Genomic DNA, 27507 nt, shown 5'->3' with positions numbered 1-27507 from the left:
ACTTGTGATCTCTCTCTGTCAAATAAATAAATAAAATCTTTAAAAAAAAAAAAAAATCCGGGTCCACGCTGGGCAGGAAACATGATATAAATACGGAATGGGAGCGCACATCACTCGACCCCATGGAAAGTATCGTCAGCGTGGGCCCGTGATTGAAACAAAAATCTGTTGCATCACTCTGTCTGCTGAGACAAGCCAGGAACAACAGGCATAGCTCTCCTGCACCCAGATCTCAGGTTCTAAACACCACCTTTGGGGCTCCTGGGAGAAATGGATGATTCCAGGACCGGGGCAGGCAGGGGGCCTGATGGGCCTGGAACATCTTGGTGTGCCAGAGAGTCAGGAAGTGCCCTGAGACGGACAGGGACTGGTCAGAGACACAGGAGCCAGCCTGGCGGGGCAGCTGCTGGCTAAGCCTGGAGCCATGTGGGCATCAATACTGAGTGACCGTAACATTGGAGAGACGGGAAGTGGCGGTTGCGCGCCGCAGGGGGGCAGGGGGGAATCATCGGTGTTTGATGGGGACAGAGGTCAGGTTTACAAGATGAAAACAGCCCTGGAGTGGGGCGGGAGGGGGATGGTGTATGACATTATGGACGTGTTTACTGCCACTGACTGAAAATGCTTAAAATGGTGCATTTTATGTAAAGTGCATTTTACCACAATAAAACAAATTAGGGGGCAAAAAAAAGAATATTCTTTCTGTATGACCCAGCAATCGCACTCCGAGGCAACCCCCAATAACCCAACGGTCATCATTTTGTGGCCGGGACAGAGTGACGGGCCCAGGCAATGGTCAGTTCCGGGGGTTAAGTTATCGGGTAGAAGTTGGTTGGGGAGCATGGTCTTTGGATAATCTCAAAGTGTCTTCCAATGGGTTCCTTTTATTTTTTTTTATTTTTAATTTTAATTTTAATTTTTTAAAAGATTTTATTTATTTATTTGACAGAAGGAAATCACAAGTAGGCGAGAGGCAGGCAGAGAGAGAGGGGGAGGCAGGCTCCCTGCTGAGCAGAGAGCCTGATGCGGGGCTCGATCCCAGGACCCTAAGATCATGACCTGAGCCGAAGGCAGAGGCTTTGACCCACTGAGCCACCCAGGTGTCCCTATTCTTAATTTTTAAAAAAGATTTTATCTATTTATTTGACAGAGAGAGACACAGCGAGAGAGGGAACACAAGCAGGGGGAGTGGGAGAGGGAGAAGCAGGCTTCCCGCCGAGCAGGGAGCCGATGCCGGGCTCGATACCAGGACCCTGAGATCATGACCCGAGCTGAAGGCAGACGCTTAACGACTGAGCCACCCAGGCGCCCCAATATTTAATTTTTTTTTAAAGTAGGCTTTGTGCCCAGTGTGGAACCCAACACAGGGCTTGAACCCACAACCCTGAGATCAAGAGTCAGTCCCTTCACCCACTAAACCACTCAGGCGCCCCCTACAGATCACTTTTGAGTTAGAAAGAGGAAACTGTCTTTTTGTGGAAGCCCAGCGAAGATGGTGTTTACATCACTAGGAGTGTGATAAATGGGCATCCTGGGCGGGAAAGGGGGGGGTTGCTGCTGGGATGTTCCCACCGGAAGTGTGTATCACCCATCTGACCCAGGAAATCAGCCCCCAGACCCACCCTGAGGCACATCCTGCAGAATAAGTGGCCTGCACCCTTCCAAAGGTCAAGGTCGAGGAAAGTCCAGAAAGACAAAGGAGCAGGGCTGCGTGTCAAGTCGGGGACGGAAGGAGGCCCCTCGCCCCTCCCCCAGCTGCTGCGGGGCCCGGAGTTAAGTGCGGGAGTGAACCTGGACAGGTCGAGCGTGGGGGGGCAGGTGCCGGAAAACACGGTGTCAGGACGACTGATGGGATTTTCACTCCGGCTCTAAGTTATATACACGGGAGATTGCCTGAACTTGACCATCGCCCTTTGCTTACATAACAGAAGGTGTTTGTTCATGGAAATGCACGGTGTTTCCCGGTGAAGGTTGGTGATGTCTCCAACGCACTCTCAGATCACTTAGAAAAATGGAGAAAAAGGAGAAGTTGTCTGTCGAGCACAGTGTTTGCTTTTAGATCATGCTTACAGGCAGAGACAAAGCAAAAGGTGAACCCCGGGTGGATCCAGCTCTGGGATCTAGATTTTCTTTCCGCAAAGAGATAAATAGTAAATATTTTGTGCTCTGTGGGCCAGACTGTCTCTGCCACAATTACTCAACTCTGCTGTCATAGCGGAAGCTGCCGGGGACAGTATGTAAACAAATTGGCGCTGTGCCGCTAACACTTTATTTGCAAAAAACAGGCTTGGCGCAGGTGGTTTGTCCATCCCCGACCTAGATGAGGGGCATACGGAAGTTCATTGTAATAGTTTTGCAACTTCCTTCCTAGCTTTGTGATCAGACTGTGGTCCCTAAATATCACCTCCCAAGAAGCAGGGCTCCTTGGAGAAATGGCGGGGTCCGGGGCCAGGGCAGGGTGAGCCCACAGCATGCCTCTGGGCTAGAACATGACCTCTTAAGTCTGGCGGGGGCATGTCAGAAGGACTGAGGGGCCCACCTGCTGTCATAGAGCAGGACAGTCACCGTCATAACCGTCGTAACCGTCTTAGAGTGCACGGCTCCGCGGCGTGAAGCACTGTCAACACCCCAACCCTCCGTCTCCAGAACTTTCCATCCCCCCACACGGAGACTCTGTCCCCACAAAGCACGGACTCCCCACCCCTGCCCCAGCTCCCACCCTCTCCTCTCTGTCTGTGTGGAGGGGACTCCTATGGGGCCCTCCCGGGAGTGGGGTCCTACAGGACGGGTCCTTCTGGGTCTGGCTGCCCTCGCTGAGCCCCGTGTCCTTGGAGTCTCTCCGCATCACGGCAGGAGTCCAGGTCCCTTCCTTTCTGAGGCTGGACCGTGTTCCCGCGTGGGGACGGACTGCACGGTGTTTATCCTTCCTCCCCAGGTAGACACTCAAGTTGCTCCAACCTCTTGGTGTGCAACGTGGGTGTGCAAGTAGCTCTTCAAGACCCTGCTTTCAATCCATTCAAGTGTGTGTGTGTGTGTGTTTTAATAGAACAGTTCCAGGCAAAAGATGCAGAGAAAAGGAAAGCATTAGGATATCACCATTTTTGCAGTCCCAAATGATGCCTCTTGAGGAACGTTCCCCAATGGCTGCTAAGACCATCAGGAGAAAGGCTCGATGAATCAGACTGATGCCCCCTAAACCCAGGGATCAATTTAAACACAGAAGACAGAGAGAATGAGCTGGATGTTCCATTGTGTGTCTCCTGGAGAGGGGCAGAGACGCAGGGACCAGCGTGGAGAGAACCAAGCAGAGGTTCAGCGTGGAGGCTCACAGGCCCCCCGGGAGTCCCGATTCCAAACAGGTGAGTTCGCAGGGGTTACGGGGAAGGAGGAACATATCTGTCGACACTGCGGCTGCCCCTTGCCCTGTCCGGAGGCTGGGAAGTTCTACGGGACAAATGGCCTGGGTTCTTCAGCAGATAAATGACCAAGAAGAAAAGGTTGGGGCTGCTTCCCGAGGAAGAGAGTTACAGCAGCTAGTGACACGTGCGGGCTTGGGTTGTGAGCAAACGTCTGTGACTTGAGCCCATCAGTGACGAGGAACCCTGTCATCGTGGACCCAGGGAGGGGTCAGTACTGGCCTAGAAGGGCTGGGTCTCCGTCCTGGCTTCAGGGCCAACTTCCCCTTTAGGGATCTGTGCAAATGTTTTTAATTTCTTAATACAGCAATCATGAATACGTAATGAGCCCAGTCTGGATTTCATTGGTCTTTTCTACCAACATGTGTTGAGCCCACAAACGCCCACATGCAGCCCTGACTCTCCCCCCTGCTTTTGTAGGTTTGATATTTTCCATGATTTAAAATGAAAGGTTTTCAAAAGAGTTGGATGACTCCTCGGCCAGGTGACCGAGGTCCACAGAGGTGGCAGGCTGATGATGCAGCAGAAATGGCCTTCTGCTTCGGTGGTCCTAAAACCCGTAACCTGAGCCCAATCGTGAGGAGAATGCCAGGATTCACCAAGGGACTGTCCAGGAGATATGGTCACGTCCTAACCCCCGGGATGTGGGGATGTGATCTTCTGTGGAAACAGGGTCTTTGCAGACGTCATCAAGTTAAGATGAGGTCATTGGGGTGGGCGCCCATTCAGTATGACTGGTGACCCTATAAGGGACGAGAATGTGGACACAGATACAGACGCACACAAGAGAGGGGTCCACGTGAAGATGGAGGCTGTGATGGAGAGACAAGCCCACAAGCCAAGAGCTGGAGCTCCCCGGGAGCAGGGAGGGGCCCTCCCAGCCACACATTTTACTTCTGCTCTCCAGAGCTGACAGACCCAGTTTACTTTGTTCTAGAAGCTGGGGGAACAAATGCAGTCCCAGACCAGCGTGCTTCAGAACGCCCAGGATCAGCAAAAACAGAGGAAGTCGGGAGCTTTGGTCTACCCGCTAGACTGGCTGCTCCCCGATTCATGAATCTCGGGGCAAAAGCCAGGAATTTCTCTAAAACTCACAAACGAGGCAAGTCTGAGAAACCGTCATGGCCCAGAGGTGCCTCAGGAGGCGTGATGGCCTCAGGTTGCGTGGTGTCCCGGCGGGGGTCCTGGGACAGGAAAAGGACACGAGGGGGAAACTGAGGAAATCTGAATATCGGGGGACTTCAGTTCATGGCGTGTCGATGTCGGGTCATGGATGATCAAGAAAAGGTGCGTGTGAAGGTCGGATGTTTGTAATAGGGAAACGCGTCATTTCACGGGGTGACTCTTCTAGTTTCACATTTTGTTCTGTAAATAGGACTATTCTGAAAAATAGTATATATTTTTAAAAATAAAAAAAAAGAGGTGCCTGGGTGACTCAGTGGGTTAAGCCTCTGCCTTTGGTTCAGGTCATGGTCTCAGGGTCCTGGGACTGAGCCCCGAATCAGAGCCCAGGCTCTCTGCTCAGCAGGGAGCCTGCTTCTCCCCCACTCCGCTCCCTGCCTGCCTCTCTGCCTACTTGTGATCTCTGTCAAATAAATACCTAATGTCTTTTAAAAAAATAAATAAATGAAAGTTAAAAAAAAAAAAAAAAGGCGTGCAAAGAATCAGTATCTTGACGTCACCAAACCACAGGCGGGAGCCTCGGTTAAACGACTGCATGTCTCTGTGTGGGTCTCCCAGCTGACAACAGAGGTGGGCTGAGGCCTCTGGGGCACCGTGGTCTGCGGGAAGTGGGAGCATCTCCGTCCGCATCTCCACCTTCATCAGAGGTGGATGGCGGCTCCTGGAATTCGGGGTGAGCAGCGACGCGGCTGGGCTCGAATGCCAGCCCCCATCGCACCCGCCCTGCCGCCCCAGGCCGGGGACAGATGCGACGCCACCTCCACGCTCCAAGCGCGTGGGTCCCGCACCAAGGACGTGCCCTGCACGGGTGGATGGACCCCGGCAACTTGTCCCCACCTTCTCCACGCGGCTACCCCACCTGGGACAGGCGCCCTGAGAAGGGGCCGCGCAGTGAGACCCAGGACGCCCCCAAGAAATCACAGGTGTCCGGCCTGTCCTGTTTTTAATGTCTCGCAGGGGCCCCGCTGGGGGGGTGGGGGGGGAATAAATAGAGAAAGGTCGTGAGACGCAGCGCCGGGCCCCCAGCCTGGGAAGTGGGGGAAGCGCGTGGGCCTCGGCCTCCCTGGTCTGTAAACAGGGCGAGACACGCTTGGAGGCACAGACTCTGGAAGGGACGGCGTTTTCGGGGTCTCTCTTCCCGCCGGGGACAGGGAAGTCCCCGCGCTCTCCGGACTCAGGCTGGCAGGCGCCGCCTCCCGTCCGCCAGGGGGCGCCAGAGTCCGTCCCTGGGACCGAAGTCGCCCCCCGCCCCGCCCCCCGCCGACGCCCCCAACACCGGGCTGGCGCGTCGCCTCCGTGGGGTCCCCGGCCTCCGCCCCGGGGAGACCCAGCCCAGGGCAGGGCCCCCTCACTCTGCCTCCGCCCTGCCGTCCCAGGCGGCCCGTGCGCTCCCTCTCCCGGGAGGTAAACGGAGGCCAGGGAGGGCCTGGGGAGGGCCGCGAAAGGAGCAGGCGGCGACCGGCCTTCCGACCCGCGACCCACTCGCCGCCCGCACGCGGGGCTGAGCGACGGGGGCATCCGGGCTCCGCGAGCCCCGGGCCGCCCGCAGGTCCCGCCCGCCACGCGCGGGGCGAGCCCGGGGGCAGCGGCGCGGGGTCACAGCAGGTTGATCTCGTCCAGGTAGCGGGCCAGGACCGAGTCCCGCACGTCCTTGAAGACCTTGCGGATGTTCTGCGTGTCCGTGGCGCACGTGTAGTGGCTGAAGAGGCGCCGGGAGCGCGGCCCCCTCCTGCTCCCGTCCGCGCCGTCCACGCAGCCCGCGTACATGCCGGTGTACATGTCCAGGATGAACCTCTTGGCTGCCTCCGCGTCCTGCTTCGGGCCTGCGGGGAGAGGAGCGGCCAGTCAGGGCTCGCGGTCCGCGGGGCGGGCCAGACTGTCCCTCATCAGGGCGGCAGGGCCGGCAAGGACGGGGCAGGCGGGCGCCATCTTTGGTCTTTATACAGGGTCACATGACCATCAGGTCCAGCCAATGGGAGCTTCAAGAATGGATTCCGGTGTGACACATGACCTGGGATGATCCAATAAGACTGGGCTCTGGGACTTTGGGCAGAACCGTGTTAAAGAAAGAAGCTCACGTGTCTGGGTTTGCAACTGAGGGGCTGGGAACCTGGAGCTGCGGACAAAGGTCTCTCTGAGCGGGGCAGATGGGTAAACCGAGGCCAGGAGAAGGGGAGGGATGGCCACCCTGGGGAGGCCGCTGACATGCTCAGCCTCTCTGTGTCTGTCTGCGTCTTTGTCTCAAGCCAGAGCCCACGGCCTGGCTCTGCTACTTCCTAGTTGGGTTGCCTTATTCGGTCGTCCCCGCAACTGCTGCAAGCCTCAGTTCCCTCTCTTGTAAAATGGGGATCCCAACCGTCCCCAGCCGCCCAGAGTTGTGAGGATTCAATGCAGCCCTGTAGAGGGCTCTCTACTCAATAATGAGAAAGTTGTTGGCACTCTTCCAGAAAGTTAGGATCCCCAGCGGGTAAGTCTGCTGGCTCCTGATCCAGACTGCCTGGGTTCGAATCTTGCCTCTGCCACTTCCCGGCTGTGTGGCTTTTGGCAAGTGTTTGCACCTCCTTGTGCCTCGGTTTCCCCACCTCTACGTGGTGAGAAGAAGGAATTCTGCTGCACTAGGTGCTTCCAATGGGGTTTGATGCGTGAGCTGTTGTTATAATCACAGATGTTATTTAGTACAGAAGAGGGAAGGACTGAGCGCCAGAAGTTGGCAAAGAGTTCTCCAGCCTATGGCTGGGAGAAAAAGGTGAGTCATGAAGGTTTCCTTTGATGTGAAGGAAATAATCCTTCAAAACTCTCCACTTTCTCCGCATCCCCAAACTCTCCTGGCCATGTCTGCCATGCTGGAATAAGCTGACATCTGTCTCCCAGGCCCCCAAATCTGATTGGCTGATTGGTCTGATTGGCTGAGAGGAGCTCCCGTGGGCTCTGAGACCTGACAAGGCCAAAGGTCACACCCATGGTGATGTCACCAAGTTTATAGCGGCATCTGCCATGGTTGCCTGTGTATTGGGGTGACTAGCATTCCCCCAAATCCCTGTCCACCCAGAACCTCAGAGCATGACCTTATTTGGAAATACAGTCTTCAGTTGTCATTAGTTAGCCCACAATGGCGTCATACTGGATTAGGGTGGGCCTGGTAGCCCATGACTGCAGTCCATATTAAAAGAGGAAACACACACACACATGGCCGTGTGATGGCTGAGGCCAATGGGAATGCTGTGTCTATAAGTCAAGGAACCCCAAGGATTGCAGGCAACACCAGAAGCTAGGGGAGATGCCTAGCTCAGATGTCCCCTCAGAGCCTCCAGAAGGAACCAGTCCTGCTGACGTCTTGATTTCTCACTTCCGGCCTCATTACCTGAGGGGGATACACTTCGGTGGTTTCCTGCCACCTGGTTTTTGGCCCCAGAAAATGAAGCCAGCTTGTCTCCACGATAGCGGCCATCACTCCCCTCCCTGTACGTGGGTGCCATCTAGCCATTGAGAAGGGAGTCTCTTTGGCTCCTTTTGAGTATGATCTGGCCCCAGTGACTTGGTTGACCAATAGAGTGAGGCATCTCTTACCATCTGGGACTTGTGAGGCTCCCCCCTGCCAACCCCCTGAGGCTGGAGTCGGGTCACCCCAAAACAGTCATGCTGTGAGCAAGCCCAAGGTTCATGAAAGGACCTGGATTAGGAGACACCAGATGGGGCCAGGGAGGCATGTAGAGGGAGAGAGGGGGGAGAAAGAGAGAGCAGGAGGGGGAAGGACGGGGAGGCAGGAGGAAGAGGGCGTAGAGGGGTCAGACATACAGTGTTGGAAGTCGGGGGGGGGGGATCTCACTCGCGGCCACCTCAGCTGATGCCACGTGCATCAAGGATGCGCTCACCCGCCTCACCCCTTCCCAAGTTCCTGCAGCGCAAAAACTTGAGTGAAGTCAAAGGGCTATGTTAAGCCCCTAATTTAGCGGGCGTTTGTCGCTCAGCTGGGGTACTTCCACAAGCCCCTCCACAGTGGCCCTCCAAGGAGAGTTCGAGCCCATTCACCCCTTCCTGGGACGCACCCAAACCCCACTTGCCCTCTCTTTAGAATATAACCTGTTCCTGCCAAGGGTAGGGTTATAGTCCTGATTCACGCGCCCTCGCCAAGACACGACCGTTGCTACGGGTACTGCGTGTAAGACGGTTGCCGTATCAATGAAAACTGAGCCCCGTGCCTTGGAAGGACTTGTCCAAAGGCCAGGCACTGGTTTCTTTTTGCATCTGCTATCTTAGATAGAGATAAGATGCCTACGAAAGATTAAAAAAAGAAGTCTCCAAGATCTAGGCTGATTCTGGAAATAGTTGTTGGCGCCTTCCAGGTGTGGCTTATGACAATGAACTCTACGGCAGACCCACACACAAGAGATCTATGACACCCGCCTCCTTAGAGGCCCCTGTTTGAAGGCACCGCATCAAGAATGGTGGCAGCTGTCACTTTCTCCCCATCCTGCAGAGGGGGGCACTGAGACTCAGGACTTGGGTCTGGACCTCAGGTCTGTCCCATCGCATATGAAACTCCACTGACTCTAGCCAAGGTAGAGTCTGAACCAGCATTTGTCTTGGGAGCTGCTTTCGGGAGATGAAGGGTATAGAAAGTTCTAGAACCACTCACCCCGGAAACTGGGGAAGTAGGTGGCCAGGTGGGAGGTGGGGATCTTCTCCTCGAGGATGTCAGTTTTGTTGAGGAAGAGGATGACAGATGTGCTTTTGAACCAGGGCAGTTCCAGGATGGTGCCAAACAGGGCCAGGCTCTCCTTCATTCGGTTCTGGGTTGGGGGAACAGGTAAGTCATTACTCCAGTGGCCAGCTTGGACCACCGACCCCCCCCCCCATGTGCAGGTGAGGCTGTCAGCCTAACGTCCAAGAACTTGGGGCTCCCCAGCTCCTGCGTGGGTCAGAGGGGCTGTGCCCATGCTTTTGTGTGCCTCTACTGGCTTGACTAGTGTCCCCACCAAGTTCATTTCCCTCTAGAACTTCAGAATGGGACCTTATTTGGAAATAGGGGTTTTCTAAGATGTAATTAGTTGAGAACAAGTCACAGTAGATTGTCACCTCCCATGGCAGAGGTCCTTATAAAGAGGGGACATTTGGACAGAGATACATGGGGCTAAGACCATGTGACCACAGAGGCAGAGATGGGGTGTCGTGTCTCCAGGCCAAGGGACACCAAGGACAGCCAGCGACCCCCAGAAGTAGGGAGAGCTGGGGACAGAGTCTCCCTCATGGGCTCGGAAGAATCAGCTGACATGCCCATCTGGGGTTTGTGGCCTCCAGCCCTGGGAGAGGAGATGTCTCTCTGTGGCTCCAGCCCTCAGGCTGTCACACTTTGTCACGGCAGCCACAGCAAACCAGGACATGGCAGGGGTGGGGGTGGTGTGTGCTGCATTCGACCAAGCTCTGTGGCAGAATGACCTCAAATTTATTCTGTTGCATTTGGTCTGACAGTTAAAATTTTAGCATCGACCCTTGGATTCCCCAGACTGGGTGTGTGAAACTTTAACCCCTAAAAGCGCAAATGTCTGAAGCGAGCCAGGTCCTAATGAGGAGAAGGGTTCACAAAGGAGCAATGCCCAGCCTTTCTGAATAAAAGCAGGACGCTCTCCCTGGGGCATGACCCATTTTCCCAGGCCAGCTGCATTGTGCTTCCTGGGGCCATGTCTCGGGATGAGAGAGAGAGAGAGAGAGAGAGAGAGAGAGAGTGAGTCCGGGGTGTTTATGGATCTGTGTCTTAGACTCAATGTTCTGACCACAGAAGAGTGGCGGTGGGGTGTTTTGCTCAGCTCCACATCCCGGGCCAGCAGGAGGCAGCGCACCCTGCACCCGCGGTGGCCCTCACCTCCTGGTTGTTCTCCTCCAGACACTGGTCGTATTCACTCAGCGAGGCCAGGTAGATGAGGGCGATCACGTTCTCGAAGCAGTGGATCCACTTCTTGCGTTCTGACTTCTGGCCCCCGACGTCCACGATCCTGCCAAGGATCACCCCCATCAGACCTCATCAGGATCCCCTGCCATGGCACCCTGGACCCCAGGCACATCTGGGGTGTGTCAAGATCCATATTTAATAACAGCAGGAATCAGGGCCAGGCTCCGGGCCAATGCCTCTGCTGTGTGAGTGCATTTCAGCCCCGTGGGGCAGGTGTTACTCTTGGGTCATTTACACATGGAGAAACTGAGGCATGGGAGGGGAGACTTTGCTGAGCTTCTGTTCTGGGATGCCTGATTTCCACCCCGTGGCAGAAGACAGCAGGCCAGACACATCCGGGGTCTGGCAGGTGACCTGGAACCAACTGCAGAATAGTCCAGGACTCAGTTTCCCCATCTGTGACGTGTGCACTGTTCTGTCGGGGCCAACATCGCCCTGTCTGTGTGTGGCCCAGGGCAAGGGCCCAGACTCCACCTCCACACACCGCAACAAAAGCCTGAGCCCTCCCGTCTTCCTCTTCTCTCCTCTAAGAAATGTGGGTCACTGATAACAAGGCTTGCGTCATTTTCCCGGGGACGGGACTGTTACCCAGGCAGCCAACAGGAAATGCCAGACGCCCCAGAGCAAGAAGGGACTTGCCCCTTTGTATGGAAAACCGGGCTGGTGCCTGTGGCTCGTGATCCCTGAGTCCAAACCAAACCCTCTTGGCCCTCTTGGGACTCCCTGAAACCTCAGAGCAGAACGGGGGGTGCATTGGCTGAGAGCAGGGCTCTGGGGACTGACAGGTGTGAGGGATGCCATTGCCAGTCTCCCGTCTCACAGTCTCAGCTTCCTCTGAGCCCTCACTCCACGGGTTAGCTCTGTCCTTGGCCTAAGAACACACTCAAGGCTTCCCCCCTGAAAATCAGCACCTCGGCGCGGGCTCTCCTGTGAGCTTCCCCAACCTCTATTTTCATTCCTAAACTTTGACCAGTTCTTCCACCCACATGCTCACCCCCCCACCCGTCCGTGCGTCTATCCAACCACCCACCGTCCATCCTTCCGTCACCCGCGCACCCACGCACGCACGCATCCGCCCATCCGCCCATTCCTCCACCCAGGCACCCACCTCGGCACACCTGCACGCGCAGACACGCACCCGTCCGTCCACTCGTTCATTCCATCCGTCCACTCATCCTCCCACATTCACCACCTTCCACTCTAATCTCGAGCTGATCACCACTAGCAAAGCAGGAGAACCAAGCTCCTCCCCTGGCCTTGTGCGGCTCTCCATCAGGGGAGGAGGCTGACAGCAAACGGAAAATGATGAACCATCCTTGTAAGGACTATGAAAAGGCCAGAAGAGCATGTTTGAGGGGTCCATCCGGGGAAGCGTGGGAGTCAACATGGGGGAAGTGAACACAACCCCTTGTGTCCGGCCCTCGCTCTGCACCCTCCACAGCTCCCCGCCAGGAGCCCACAGACACCGAGCTTGCTGAGGTCATCAATCCCAGAAGTCACTTCTCTCAGTGTACTCTTCCTCACCTTGCCTTAGTCTTTGACACTGGCCATCATTCTGCCTGGATAAGCCCCTGTTGCACTGGCTACGTACACCTCCACCTTCCAGCGAAGGCCTGTATGTGTCCAGCCACGTGCCAGATGCACCAGACTCCTCAGACCCTGGTGCCCCAAATGACTTCACTGTCTAATCGAATACCTCCATGCTGCTGCCACCACCATGGCCCAACGTTGACCCCATCACCTTGATTTTCAGATTCTTCTCCTCATCTAGTCCTGCCCCTTCCACGTGCAAAACGATTTTTGCACCACCCCTTCAATACCATCCCATGCCCGCTGCGCCTGCCCTTACCAGCCCTTCCTGCTTGGATCATGGTCCTGCCCCCTCCTGAGTCTCCGACCTCCATTCTCAACCCCCAAGAGGATCACCCTCTGAGCTCCCCCAGCCCTGAATCAATCCCTCTGGAATGTCACTGACCACAAAGTCGCTGCTCCCCCTAGCCAGCGGCCCTTCAAGATTTATCCTAATGATCTCCTACTCATCCTTCAATGCCCTAATACCAATGTCCTCTCCTTAAGAAAACCTGCCCTCCGAGAGCTCTGGTTGCCCCACTCTGGGGTCTTCCAGCCTCAGACCTGGCTGTAAGGGGGCTGAGGGTGTCTAGATCTGCCTCTGCCCCCTTCAGCCTGGAAAGCCCTTGAGGCCTGGGACCAGGAAACTCCTCTTCATCCTTCAGGGCTCCAGTTCCTCTGCCCTCCCATAGGAAACTTTCCCCAGCTCTGGGCTGTGAGCTCACCGCAGGTTGGTCTTCTGCACGGAGAAGCAGTACTCATTGATGCCAGTGGTAGGCATGCGGCTTCGGAGCACGTCCTGGGCTGTGGGGATGTAGCCCTCCTCAGTGATGCGCTCCAGGTGGGACAGGTAGCTGTGGAGGGAGGAGCCCTGAGGCCCAGTCTTGCAGCCTTAGTTTGTTTCTCAGACCCCCCCACCCAAAGCCCGGTGAGGCCCCTGCTCAGGGAGGGGCCAGGATCTCTGGCTCTGTAGGTGGCCCAGAGCATCACCCTGACCTGGAGGAGCATCGGGAAGAAGCAGTTTTACCCTCAAGCTGGAAAGCAGCATGATCTCAAGGACAGTATGAACTCAAGAACAGTCTCACTTGGCGGGGGGAGGGGGAAGTCACCTTCGGGGATCTGTCACCCAGTGAATCTGTCCCAAGAAAAGTCTCAACTGTCAAATCACCCTAGATGCCCAACATTGTACTCAGGACAGTGTCACTGTGTGATGACAAGCAGTGTCACCCCAGGAATGATGTCACAGCTGGTCAGTGTCCCCCTGAATGACATCACTCTGGAGGAAGACTGTCCATAGCCAGCCCACCCCACAGCATGTCCCACAGCCAGAGCCCACCAGCCTGGACCCTGACTGTCCAAGAGCGATCCCCGGGAGGAGCTCATCCCTGGCTGCATCTCAGCTGTGCCCTGCACCCCACACCTGCAGCCTGCAGGCCCCCACACTCACTACACAGCTGAATCAAGCAGGTGGAACTCTCGGCGGCGCTCGTAGCAGGCCCGGATGCCGGCGTCCCTCCACAGCCACTGTATGGCCACGGCGTAGTGCTTCTCGAAAGTGGTCACCTTGTAGGGGTCCTGGCTCATGACCACACTGGCATAGTGCTGGGGAGGGAAGCACAGGGAACTTCAGGACAGCCTGGCAGGGTAGGGCCACACACATCCCTGCGAGTCACTGCCTCTCTCTGGTAGGGAGCCCCCCCACACCCACACTGCAGTCTTGCTCCACCCCTCTGCTCCGCTCCGCACCTGTGTGTCCCCAGACAGAGGGCAGAGAGACAGCAGACAACACAGTGGGGACATCAGTTCTGGTTCTTGGATGCCTAGGGGGCAAGTTGCTACGGGACCCCCCACCACAGACCAGGTAGTGCAATGAAGCCCTGTGGCCAGGTCTCTCGGGGAGATGGAGGCACGGGCAGCCTGAGCCGCCTGCCCAGCAGCCCTGCATGTTTCCCCTTCTTCCTCCCAGCAACCTCCACTCCATCTCTCCTCCTTTCTTTCTAGCAGGAGGGCGTCCGTGCCTCTCAGACTTCCTGTGTTGGCCTGTGCATGTGCGGGTGTGTGCGCTGGTTTGTGCACACACGTGGGTGTGTGTGCATGTGGGCTTGTAGATGCCTGTGAATCCGCATGTGTGTGGTTGTGCTTCTGGGCACGTGCATGTGAATGTGTGTTCCTCTGGACTGGGAATGTAACTAACACTTCCACGATCTCTAATTAACACCATATTGTTGTATTGCCAGTGCTATACAACAGGGGGAAAAAAAGGAAAGGTGTCAGGTTTGGGAAGGAATATGTTATGCTGTGGTTATTCACAGGTAACATGACTATAGGTAGAAAATCCCAAACAGCCTAGAGATGAGCTGTCAGAATAAACAAGTTAACTTAGCAAGGTTCCTGAATGTGAGATCAATAAACAAAAATCAAACGGGTGGCTGTATATTAACCATGAACCAGTGGAAATTTTAAAAAATGTAAATCTCATTTACATGTTAGTTAGTTCTGAAAGATATCAAATACTGAGGAATAAATCTAACAACAGATGTGAAAGCCCTCTACACTGAAATGTAGAAAACATGGCTAAGAAAAATTTAAGAGAGCTAAATAATCGGAGGGCTGTGCCATGTTCATGGATTGAAAGACTCAACATTTTTTTAAGCTTCTAGTTCTCCACAGATTAATCTACAGATTCCATGCAGTTCTGCTAAAACCCCAGAAAGGTATGAAGGGGTGTGTGTGTGTGTTTGTAAAAATTGAAAAGGTAATTATAAACTTTATGTAGAAATGCAAAAGGGCCTGGAGTAGCCCACACAATTCTGGAGAAGAACAAAGTGGCAGGATTTACACTAGCACGCTCGAAACCTAGATATTAGGAAGCTACAATTATTAACATGAAGTGATAGTCACTCAAAGATAGATAAAATGACCAATGGAACAGAACAGTGAGCATTAGTGGGTCCAGGCACATTTGAACACCTGATTCATCACAAAGATGAGACTGTGGTACAGTGGGGAAAGCATAAGAGGTATTAGCATGATTGAATATCTGTCCTGGGGGAAGCAAGGCAAGGGGGGGTGAAAGAAAAGCAACATAATCCCTGCCTCACACCCTACTCAAAAATCAATTCCAGGAATGTAAATCTACATATGAAACAACAAAGCTCCCTTGAAAGATAGCAATAGAGAGTTTTATCATGACCTTGGAGTGGAAAAACATCTCAACCTGGCTCCAACCTCCCTCCCCCACGAACAACACATTATTAACCAGAAGACTGACATGCTTCATTCAAATTAAGAGCTATTCATCCAGACACCATGAAAATGCAAGGAACGGATGGGGAGAAAATATTTGCAAAATACATAACAAAGTTCTCATATCCAGAACATACAAAGAATATGCTACAAATCAGTAAGAAAAAAACTGATACTGAAAGAAAGAAAGAAAGAGAGGGAGAGAGAAAGAAAAAATCGGCAAAACTAAAAACAAAAACAAAAATGGGCAAAAGTTTTGAACAGGTACTTCACAAAAATGGAATATCCAAATGTCCAACACACATATGAAATGGTGTGCAACCACCTTATTAACCAGGGAAATGCGAATCAGAACCACAATCAAAGACGACCAAGAATGCACCAGAATGGCTACAACGAGGGGACAGCATCAGGTGTTGGCTCGGATTTGGGACAAGCAGAACTCTTCACACACTCCTGCTTGGAGACAGTTTGGTGTCTCTTCCTGATCTAATCCACTTTCTGATCCACATCGACTTCTATGCAGATACCCAACAGAAATGCACAGGTTTTCTTAAAATATATATGGTGGAAAGGGAAAAACCACAAGTATACCACCAACGATGGAGGAATTACAGACGTGCTGCACTGTGCAGTGCCAAAAGCCAGACATGGCAGAACCTTCCATCTAACTCCATGTAGGAGAAGTTCAAAAATAGGTGAGATGCTGATGGAAGACGGGATAGTGGTTAGCCCTGGGAGGGGGGTTGGGTAGTGATGTTGGGAAGGGGCCTCGATTCTCCTTTTCGTCCCAGGCAGTGGTTACACACATGTCTTTGCTTTGTGATGATTCACTGAGCTCACCATCGGGCTTCTCTGGCACGTGTGTTATATCTCAATAAAAACATTATTCTGTAAAGCAAAGCAGTGTAACCAAAGGTGGTGGGGTGGATAGCAGGTGCTTATCTTTGGTCTTCCACTTGTGGACTGTGAAAATTTAGCCAAGTGTCTCTCCTCCTTGAGCCTCCTGTTTTGCATCTAGGAGATGGGGACCACGGCTCCCCGCTGGAAGGGGTTTCCTGCTTACTGTGCCCTACTACATTCCAGGCACATTTTGAGAGCTTTCATCACTTTTAATAGACCACATTCTTTTACCAGCCCTGTGAGGAAGGTGCTACCAGCCCCACTTGGTCTCCCGAAGTCCTTGGACCAGCTCAACTTCAAAATCAGAAGCTTTTTGGTTTGAGAAAGGTGAGGTCATGTCACACCTGTCGGGATGGCTATTATAAAAAGCAAACAGAGGACAGGTGCCGGTGTGGATGTCGAGAAGCTGGAGCCCTTGTGCCCCACTGGGGGAAATGCAGACTGGTGGAGCCGCTGTGGAAAACAGCACGGAGGTTCCTCCAAAAAATCAAAATAGAACTACCCTGGGATCCCGCAATTCCACTTCCGAGTGTTTGACCAAAAGAATTCAAATCAGGATCTTGGAAAGATATGAGCACGCCCCGTGTTTCCTGTAGCCCCATTCCCAGCAGCCAAGGTGTAGAAACGACCTAAGTGTCCACCAGCAGGTGAATGGATAACGGAAACGTGGTGCACGCACCCACACACATGCACACGCGCACACACGCACACGCGCACACACTCGCGCACACACACATGCACACGCGCACCCACACACATGCACATACACTCACATGCACACGCACACACTCACATGCACACACGCACCCACAAACATGCACACGCGCGCACACACATGCACACGCACACACACTCACATGCACATGAGCATGCGCGCACACACACACACACACATCAGAATATTACATGGCCTTACAAAAGAAGGGGATTCTGCGTTAGGTAACTGGTTGAATGAATGTGGGGGCATCACATTAAGGGAAATAAGTTGGTCACAAAAGGACAAACATTGCAGGGCCCCACTCACATGAGGCGTCTAGAAAAGGCGACCCCCATGGATGCAGAGAGCAGAATAGGGCCGCGGAGGGGGGATTTGGGGAGCTGCCGTCCAAGGGGCACGAAGTTGTAATCAGGCAAAGTGACTATGTCCCAGGGATCTGCCGTCACCAGCCCTGCCTGCTGCACGTGGAGATCGGTTGCAAGGGCAGAGCTTGTGGGGAGCGTCACTGAATAAAATTTAACGAGAAAGGGATGTGACATGTGCGTGCGCAGCGGCCCTCCCGCAGCAGGACAGGCAGGACTCAGTCCAACATTCCCCTGGTGAAATAGGGCCTGGTTCAGGACTCCCGCCCTGGCCGTCGCGGGGGCCAGAGATGACCGAGCCGGGGGTCCACGGGGGAGGCAGGAGAGGGGAGCCGCTGCCAAGTCGCCTGGGATGCACGGAAGACCCCCAGGAAAGTGCTGGATGAACCTAACATGATCTGGGGGCCCAAAGGACTCGGCCATGCCCCACGTGCTGACCTGTGGGGGCCTGAGGGGACACAATCCTGACCTGAGGAGTCTGAGGGGACACGGTCCTGGACTTTGGGGTCTGAGGGTGCACTCCTGCCCTGGGGGTCCTAGTGGATACAGCCTGGGTTTGGGAGTCTCTAGGGACGTGGTCCCATCCTGAGGTCCAGAGCCCCCCCTCCGCCCCCGCCAGCTTGAAACCCAGGAGGGGAGGCCCCAGGATGCTCACGCTGCTCTCAGGCCTGCTGAAAGGGATCTGCAGCCGGTCCATGGCCTCGATCATGGCCCGCATGGAGACGAAGATGTTCTGGTAGACGAGGGGCCGGAAGCCCTTGCGGTCATCCTCCGAGTAGCCCGCCCCGTGGATGATCCGCATCTGCTTGATGAACGTGCTCTTCCCGCTCTCGCCGGGCCCTGGGGAGGCAGACGGGCCGCTCAGCCCTGGGGCTCCCGCAGCCCTCCCCGCCCACCCCCCCATGCCTTCACGGCCCCAATCCTGGGGTCATGGCCTTCATCTTCCGGGCCTCAGGCTCCCCCGCTGTAAGACGGGGTTTGTGACAGACCCTGCCTGCCAGCTCCCAGGAAAGGAGTTCACTGTGAGGGGCTCCCGGGGGGGGGGGGGGGGGGGGTGGTGCGGCCCCCCGCCGGCGCCGCCCGGGGGGGGGGGGGAGGGGGGGGGGGGGCGGGGGGGGGGGGGGGGGGGGGGGAGGGGCAGCAAACTATCCTGCGGGCCGTCTGTTTCTGCGTGGCCGGCTTTGAAACCTCGGACGCTTTTTACGGTTATAGTTTTTAAATTTTTAAATGATGGGAAGGAATTTTTTTGAAAAAGTCTATTTTGTCACATACAGAAATGATGTGAAATTCGTGGGTCAGTGTCCACAAATAAAGTTTTATTGGCACACAGTTGTGCCTGTGTGCATACAAACAATCTATGGCTGTGTCCTCGATACAGGTAGGTGGGAAGTCCGGCCCCTGGGACTGAGAATATTTACTGTCTGCTTGTACACGAAAATTCGTGGAGCCCTGGCTTACATGATGCCTAGACAGTGCAAGCTAGGTCAGCTAGGGTTCACTGTTAGCAGCAGTTGTAGCCCTGACTACAGTAGGAATCACTATCATTACTATTTGCTGTAATTCTGGGGGCAGAAACTTTAATGAAGGAAATAGAATAGAATAAATCGTGTTTAGCTGACTCTAGCTGAATGTCAGAGAAGGCCTCTCAGAGGAGGTAATTTGTAGAATTGAGATCTGAAGTCTGGGAAGCTTGCTCTTGTGCCAAAATGTGGAGGAAAGGCACATCATGCAGAGGGCGCGGCCCGTGCAAAGGCCCCGGGGCAGAATCAGGCCTGGTAGTTTGGAGGAACAGAGAAGAGGCCATTTGGCTGGGGCAGAATGGGGGAGGGAGAAAGAGGGAGAGGGGGAGGGCAGGGAGGGCAGGGGACTGGTGGTGCAGGGCCTGGGGACCAGGAGAGGACTTGGGACTTTGACCCCAGGGAGGTGGGAGCCCTGGAGGGTGGTGGGGTGTGGAACACCTGACCCAGGTCCTCACAGGTATCCTCTGGCGGCTACTGTAGCAGGGACAGACTGTGGCCGGCAAGGGCAGGCTGGACCCAGGTGGAGAGAAGGGCACCTCTGAGAGCTCCTCAGGGGACAGACTCAACAAGACCTTGCTCAGGGATCAGAGGGTCCTTGCAGGGCCGACTGCACGACTCACGGGCCAAGTGCGAGATGAGGCCCTTCTGAGCCCAGAGCGCTGTGGGCCCACCCTGGTCCCACACCCAGGAAGCCGGCCCTGGGCTTGCGACAGCGTCACTAGGATCTCCGACAGCCTGGGTTGGAAAGTCAGACACCCAAGGCTCAACCCCGCCGCTGTCCGAGCTCTGGACCCTCGCTCCCGGTGTGCCTCTGTTTCCTCTTTTGTGCAGTGAGTGTGACAGCCAGGCAGGGCACGTGGTACCAGGAGGTCCCGCCAACACCTTCCTGCCCTGCCCAGCTCCTGGGGGACCCTGGCGGTGGGTCCTTCCAGGGACAGGATGGCGGACTGGAAGGAGGAACAGGAAGCAGCAGAAAAGGAAGGGGTGGTCTGGTTGGAGCCCAGAAAGAGGAAACGGAGCAGAGGGAGCAGAGAGAGGTGTGTGGGGGGGGGAGCTTTTGCCTTGCGTCAGCCCCCCAGAAGCTCTGTACCCCCACATATCTGAGGGCAACAAGGGTGGGCCGGGAGAAACCGGTATCTGTTAAGTCCACGGGACTCGAGGTCCAAGAGAAAGACCAGCTTTTCTCTTGCCCCGAGGGACACCAGCAGGGAAAGGGGAGAGCCGCGCTGTGAGTCAGGTGTGCGGGCCGGGCTGGTGCCTGCCTCCGCCGTCACCTGCTCCTGGTCCTCCCTGCTTGGCGGGGGGACCCAAGCCCGTCAAGTATTTAGGGGTAAAAAGCCGTCAGGCCTGCAACTTACTTGCAAGCAGTTCCGGGGGAGACATGAGTACGTATTATTAAAAACGCGAATACATAATAAAACAAATTGTAGATATAATAACGCATCATCTAAAGGACGACTATAGACACAAGAGTGTGTGCACAGAGAGGGGGGACCGAGGCCATACGGTAAAAGGCCAACATATGCAGAAGAATCGGGTGCCCCTTTTCCGCGAGGTTTGAACGTGTCTCAAATTGCAAAGCGAAGGGGCTGGGAAGCTTCCGTGCAGCGTGAGGTGCTGGAGGCGGCTGCGGAGCAGGAAAATGGCCCCGTCGGAAAACCAGTGACGTTCTCGGCCGTGACAAGCGTGCTGCCCTCTCCTCTACGCGAGCGCGAGGGGAAGCTGTTTAGGAGTCGACAGAAACTCTCTGCCCTACCTTTGCCATTTTCCTGTACCTGTAAAATTATTCCAAAATAAGGCATTCCCCCCCCCCCGCCCCGAGCACCCGAACAGCCCACGCCACGGGTCCACGGGCTGAAACTGTGCAGCGCGGAGCCACACGGGTCTGAGATCACGGGGTGTCTTGGGTTCTACGAAGGGAGGCGTCCAGCTCAGCCAGTGATCCTGCGGGGCAGCGTGCGAGTAGCGCAGCCCTGAGCCCAGCACGCACCGCCGCACCAGAGCCTCCCCTGACCGGAGGACGGCTCTTGGCTCACTGTTCGTGTGGGGAAACTGAGTCCCAGGTGGGCTCACGGGCCTGCTGTGGGCCATGCAGCCGATGGTGGCCGAGCTGGGACGCAAACCTCACTCCATCTGAGCCCAGAGCCCCTGGGTTTTAAGTGGGACACCGGGAAGTTCCCATCACGATAATCACGGCGAGCGTCCACCCGGGCCGGGGCCAAAGCCACCTGTGCCCGTCCTCGGTCAGTCCTCTCTCGACCTCACTGGCTTGCCATCTACAGAAGACGCCCAAGGGTCAGAGAGGGGAGGTGATTTTCCTAGGGCCACACAGCCAGCAGCAGACTCAAGCCCTAACAGCTCTTAAACCAACAAAACGGGATGCGGCCCGCCAGCCAGGTGAGGTGTCACCCGAGTATCAGACGACATCATCTAGATGATGTCATCCGAGAATCAGACGACGTCGTCCGAGTATCAGGTGACGTCATCCGGCTTGGGGGGTCTCGGTCTCCCCCAGGAGTGCGGAGAGCAATCCCAGGCCTCACAAAGCAACAGCTAACTTGATGTTTCTCTCTTCTCCTCTGGTTTGTTAAAGGGAAAAAAAAAATCCTGGTCGCCACCGGCACCCCAGACCCTGTGACTCATGAATGGGTCACAGGCGGAAAACTCCAGCGGGTGGAAACCTCTCTTTGCAGCCCAGGACTGTTCTGAAGCCACGAAGGGTGCGGGGACTGCTCAGCCCCAGGCTCCCGGGCGGCTTCGGGAAAGCCCCTGGTGGGGCGAGGGGAGGGGGGCCCAGGGACAGCTCTGCCCACCTGGCGGGCCAGAGGGGAAGTGGCTGCTTCCTTCTGGGGACGGATGAGGAAGTGGAACCTCGCAGACACCGGGAAGAGCTGTGCCAACCCTGGTCATCACGAGACACCCGTGCGGCTCCTTCCCTAGGGGGCGGCAGCTCCAGGAAACGGGGCCTCGGGGGCTCGGGGAGTCAGGTCTGGGCAGCTGGAGGGCCGGCGGCTCAGCGTCCATGTCCAACTCGGGCTGGGGCTGGCTGCCAATCCCAGACCGATCCTGTCACCTCCCTGGGCCTCAGTTTCCCCATCCGTCACTGAGGAATCAGGGCTTTTCTCTCCAGGGGGCACGTTCGCAGGGAGGTCGAGTGCATGGGCTTTGGACCCAGAATTCTAGGTTCTGATCCAGGCTGCGTGACCTTGGGCTCACCGCGTCACCTCTCTGAGCCTCAGTTTCCCCATCCTATCTACCTCCGGCGCTGCGGACAGAGCCAGCTCCTCCGATGGCTTCGTTAGCTCTGATGTGCCTCACTCCCCAACACGCCAATGGCTCCCTGTCAGGGACAGGCTCCTGGCCCCTCAGCCTGCTTCCTCAAAAAGATCAACCACCTCCAGGAAAAAAGAACTTTTGGATTCAATTCCTGTTTTGGGTCACCAGCCACGCATGGGACGCGGACAACCTCCCCTCCCCCACCTGAGTCCAGCAGAAGGGGCTTCCTGAGTGGGGCTGGCTGGGCAGCGGTCTGAGCTGTGTGGGGCCGGGGACCTCTCCTCCCCAGGTCTGGCACAGCTCCGGGGAACATCGCCCTGACACAGGACTCACCCATCCCCTTATTCATTTATAAAGTTTGCTCTGGGCATCCGCTCTCTGTCGGGGTCACCGTGCTCCTGGACCGGAAGCTGGGGGCCGGGGAAGGAACGAGAGAGACACGGTCCTACCTTCGTGCTGTTTGCTGTGTCCCTGGCGAGACAGACCATGGAACACAGTGAACCAGTCTAAGAGAGGGTCAGTGAGCGAGGGCTGGGAAGAAAGATCACGTGGATCGAGTGGAGGAAAGAGTAGGGTGGGGGGCCTTTGTAGCGGGTGAGTCCGGGAAGACTTCCCGGAGGAGGCGACACATGGGCCATGCTGCCTGGAGTGAGTGCACCAGCCATGCACAGGTGTTCTGCTTCTAGAAGAACAGCACGTGCAAAGGCCCTCCGGTTCGGGCATGTGAACTTCAGGTGTGCAAGGACAAGCTCACCGACGCCGATAAGCCCGAGCCTGACGGACGGAGGGAAGCAGGCAGACAGGACCCAAGAGAGGGCACCGCCCCGAAGGCTCGCGGCCTGGAAGGGATCATGACGGGTTTGGTGGACGACTGGACGCCCGTAACCTCGACAGCTTCGAAGAAACGGGCAAGGGCTTTGAAAGGCACCGACAACCAAAACTCACTGGAGAAGAAATAGCCTAGCTAGCCCTAATCATATTATTATTAAAAGGTAATCAATCACACATCACGTACGACACCTACCATTACTGGAACAGCCTACCCGGGCTGAAGAAATCCGAGACAGCTATTAAAGCAATCAAATTCCTAATTAAAAGCTTCCAGGCTCAGACAGCCTCATTGGCGATTTTACCAACATTGAAGGAAAACAAAATAGTCCATGAAGAAAAGCAAAGAACCCCAGTGGCCGCCTGCGGGTTACAGGAGGGAGAGGCAGGAGCCGGGGTCCGCGAGGCCACGGGGCCGGAGGCTGGACCTGGACGGCCAGCTGCCTTGGAAAACTAAATTGTCTCTTACCAGAACTAGGTATAAGCCTAGACTGAGAAGGGCCTGTGCAGGCTCCATGGCTCCACCGCTCCGGGCCCCGCCCACTGAGCCAGGCAAGAGCGAGGCCCCGGCACAGATGGCCAGCCTCCTGGCCCCGGGCCGGCCGGCCAGCCCCCCTGACTCCGGGACACCCCACACCTGCCCAGCCCACCCCCCTCCCGTCCCTGCTAGGGCTCAGGATGTCCCGCGCAGGGTCAGGCCTGTGGGGGTGGACCCGTGAGCTGGACGAGACCTCGAGCTCTCCCGGGTCTCCCTTCCAACCCGCCAGCCCGGTCGCTCCTCCCTTCTACCCTGATTTCTCCTGCTCCTCACTCTTCTTGCTGCCGGAAATTATTTTCTCTGTTTGTTGGTGTCTGGGCCAACCTCGGTCTCCCTCGTGGCAAGAGATGAGGTCTACGGCGGCTGGGACCTTGCCCCTGCCCGTGGCTGCTGTGCCCCAAGAGTCACTCACTGTCTCTTGAATGAACGAATGAACGAATGAATGAGTCCATCCGTCCATCCGTCCGTCAGTCACAGCCCCTGGCAATGCTGGGCCCAGGGCACTCCGCGGATGGTCAAGCCCTCCGTGGGGCAGGCCCGCGGCCGGGGAGAGGGCGGGAGGGCCTGTGGAGCCGCAGCCGGGAGGGCCTGGGCGGGCTGCAGCGCGGAGCTCGTGGCTCCCCCCACCCCCACCCCCGAGGCCGCCGCAGCCGGAGCCGGTAGGGCGGGCTGGGCCTGCTGCCCCGGGGGCCACCTCCACTGCAGCACCTGCCCCTCGAGGTGGCCGGACCCGGATGTCTCTGTGCCTCTGTCTCCTCGCCCAGAAACGGGCTCCCAGACGCTCCCGGCCTGGTGGGGGGGTCTGGTCGGCACTGTGTCCCCGTCCCAGTCCCGATCCCGGTCCCGGTCCTGGGCCCCGCCCTGCTCACCCAGCAGCAAGAGCTTCAGCTCCCCACGGTCCCGTTTCTTCTGCTCCAGGAGGATCCTGTTGATCTCCTGGTCGATGCGGGCGGCCGCCTTCTCATCCTCCGTCAGGCACCACGGGCAGCAGCGCCAGGTCAGCGAGCCGGCCATGGCGGGGGTCTCAGCGGGCACGAGGCCGCATGGCCCCAGCCCCCGGGGGAGGGCGCCCCGCCCAGCCGGCCCTGGAGAGGGCTCTTGGCAGTGGCCCGTGGGGGGGGGGCGCACTCTTCTGGGGGGCGTCACCCCTAGAGACCCCTGACGTCCCGGCCTTGGGCACCGGGCGCCCTGAGCAGCGAGGCCTGAGTGCCGGGCACAGGCGGGTGGGGGCAGGAGGAGGAGCCCGGGAAGGTGTGGAGGCTCAGGGCTCCCCGCCCATCTCCAGAACTGCCTGCCCGGCCCTGCCAAACTGGTTGAGGGTGGGTGCCCCCGGGGAGGGCGGGCTGCCTGCGAGGGACGGGACCGCAGTCTGCCTCCCGCAGTGCCCGCTGGGTCCTCCTTCCTCATTCTGGAGGAGGCGTGGACTCCATCCTCCCCGGCCTCTGACACCGCCTCCAGGCTGGCCCCAGGCCCACCCCTTCTTCCCCTCCTCCGAGCCAATTAGGAGAGATCATCAGAACGCCAATAACGATCTTTTCTGAAAAGCGGTCAAGGCTGGGGGCTCCCATGTGCGGGGGCTCCCGTTACCCGCCGTGTGCGGATAAGTGAACTGGGGCCCGGGGTCAGGAAGTGACCTGCGGGGGCAGCCCCCGCGGCAGCGGCGGAAGGACACCCGGGCCTGGGAGCTGGTGAGGCCCCAGGCTCTAGACGCTGACCAAGCAGCCCTGGGGAGGGGCCCTTCCTTCTTCCTGAGGACATTTATTGAGCGCCGACTGTGTGCCAGGCACCGTTGTATGCACCTTGTATGCACGACAGGGAACAAAAGGACAAAATCTGCGGCCTCCCCGCCTAACATTCTAGATAGAGACCCAGACGAAACCCAACCCAGTTCTCAGACATATTCTAGCCTGTCGGACGGTGCTAGTCTCTGAACAAGAAATAAAGCAGAGCAGGCGGGGGGTAGGGGATGTTGGGGTGCTGGGGCTGGGGGCGTTAAATAGGGGGTCAAGGAAGGTCACCTTGACCGGATGACCCGCGGCACTAGGAGAAGGAGCTGGACAGGCAGCCTGGGCACAGGGGGGCCTTGGGAGTCTAAGCCATGCAGGGATTCTCCCAACAAGGTCACAGGGCCACTAGAAGCAGGACAGTGACACAGGTGGAGGGGGGAGTGCACAGCTGCTTCCTGGACGGACACTCACAGCAAAAGGGGAGGTCTTGGGTTGTCTCCAATCCCAGAAATCTTTGGGTGCAGAATCCCCTCCGAGAAGTTCTAGAAAACTCTAGAAAGTTCGTGAAAACCCCTGCCCTCGGAGATATCGGGAGCCTCTGGACACCTCTCAGATGGCGGCAGCAAGGCTCAGAGAGGGTGAGCCAAGCGCCTGGATCACACAGCAGCCGCCGACAGCCCTTCCCCCCCGCCCGGCCGGCGAGATCATGCGGTTTTCTCTGCTGTTGATTCATAACGAATGGCAGATGGGAAGTTCGATAGGGGCCCCCAATGGGTCACCGGGGTGCTAGGAGCTGCCCTGCTCACCCGCCCTCCCGCCCACAACCGGATGGCTGTGAGGAGAGGTGCTCCCTGAGGCAGGAGGCCTGAGCAACTGATTTCCCAGTCTTGTGGCAGATGAAGAAAAGCAGAAATAAGTCTGAGCCAGGCAACGCTGGGAGGGCCACGGAACAGAAAGAACCAGCTTGGCAAAACTGGGAGGCCGGGCTGAGTCACGGACCCAGGAGCAGGAGCGGAGGCAAGTGCCAGGTGCAGGACACGGAGGGCCCCCTGGCCCCCCACTGAGTGTTTCCCAAAGGGACACCAGTCCCCCACATGTCACAACAGGACCAGGCTGTGGGGCCTTGGCTTACCATCCTCCGTGGCTCCTAGGGGCTTCAGAGGAAACGACCCAACTCCTCCAACCCCCCTAGCCCCTCTGCCGGCCAGGGGCCTGGTCTCTGTGACTCTCTCCAGCTTGAAAAGAATCTCCCTTCCGGTCCCTTAACACAGGCGAGCTGCTTCCTTCCCCCCACGCAGGCCGCCGTTCATGGTGTCTGTCACTTTCTGGTTCATTCGGGAATTGTGTACATGTTTTTAAGACGCACGCAGACACTCACAATGCATAAAACATGAATGTACCATCTAATAAACTGTTGGGAAACCGACAGCCACGTGATTGGCACCCAGGAGAAGGTGAAGGCTGTCATCAGCTCCGGGAGGGTGCCCGGATGTTCCTTCCTTCTGCCCAACGGCCCCCACGGCGCTCTGTGGCCAAGGAAGACTTTTTGGTAATAAGATTTCTCTTGTCCTTCATTTCTAAAATCGACGTGGCACCGTCTTCACTTTCTTGGGTGTGCCGTCCTAGGAGTATCGACTAAGGTCAGAGTATGGGAATTATCACCTGCACAGTGGCCAGAATGTGGTTCCAGCCCCTGAAAATCTCCCTCCGGGTACCCCCTCCTGGGTCGCCGGACCCTCACCCTGGGCCCCAGCCCCCAGAAACCACTGATCTTCGTGGCCATGATGTTTAAAATATTTTTCAGGCTGTCGTATCCAGGCAAGCCTAGTCTTAGGTAGCTTTTCAGGTTGGGTTCTCTCCCTTAGCGTTTGAGATTCCAAGCGTCTAGGACCCCTCGCTCCTGCAAGCGGGGCGTGGGTCACCCCCCAGCGAGGTTTACGCGCAGAAGACGGCGCAATGTCTCCCGTGCGGAATGATGAAGACGGCTACGACCAACACTGTGCTCGTTTCTCCAGGATAAATCCCTCGAGGTGGGATTTGGGGGTCCAGGGTCTGCCCCGCACCGCTCAGGGCTTCCCAAAGCCGCCGCACCACTGCGCGTGGCCCGCCGGGAAGGAGGACACCCCTGGTTGCTCGGCGTCCTCTTCGACACGCGGTGGGGCGCGCATGTTTCATTCTCGCGCTTCTAAGACATGCGCGACGGCGTCTCCTTGGGGAGTTCATCTACCCGACCAGCTAACGGTGTGTAGGCCCCATCCGTGCATCCTCCTCGGGG

At 56.7% G+C, this 27507-nt stretch overlaps 1 protein-coding gene across 1 annotated transcript; it reads right to left on the bottom strand.

Moving 5' to 3' along the window:
• Window positions 1–5524: 5524 nt before the first annotated feature.
• GNA15 (G protein subunit alpha 15) lies at window positions 5525–24919 on the bottom strand. Its single transcript, XM_059388608.1, has 7 exons — window positions 24375–24919; window positions 17999–18183; window positions 13562–13716; window positions 12840–12968; window positions 10459–10588; window positions 9235–9388; window positions 5525–6421 (listed from the first exon to the last, which is right to left on the bottom strand). The coding sequence occupies exons 1-7, from the start codon at window positions 24910–24912 to the stop codon at window positions 6195–6197; spliced, it is 1518 nt and encodes a 505-aa protein (XP_059244591.1). The 5' UTR covers window positions 24913–24919; the 3' UTR covers window positions 5525–6194.
• Window positions 24920–27507: the final 2588 nt, after the last annotated feature.

The sequence above is a fragment of the Mustela nigripes genome, chromosome 2 (genome assembly GCF_022355385.1).
Source record: "Mustela nigripes isolate SB6536 chromosome 2, MUSNIG.SB6536, whole genome shotgun sequence".
Classification (NCBI taxonomy): Eukaryota; Metazoa; Chordata; class Mammalia; order Carnivora; family Mustelidae; genus Mustela; species Mustela nigripes.
The sequence above is the reverse complement of the archived record's forward strand: the minus strand, read 5'-3'. Positions and strand labels throughout refer to the sequence as shown.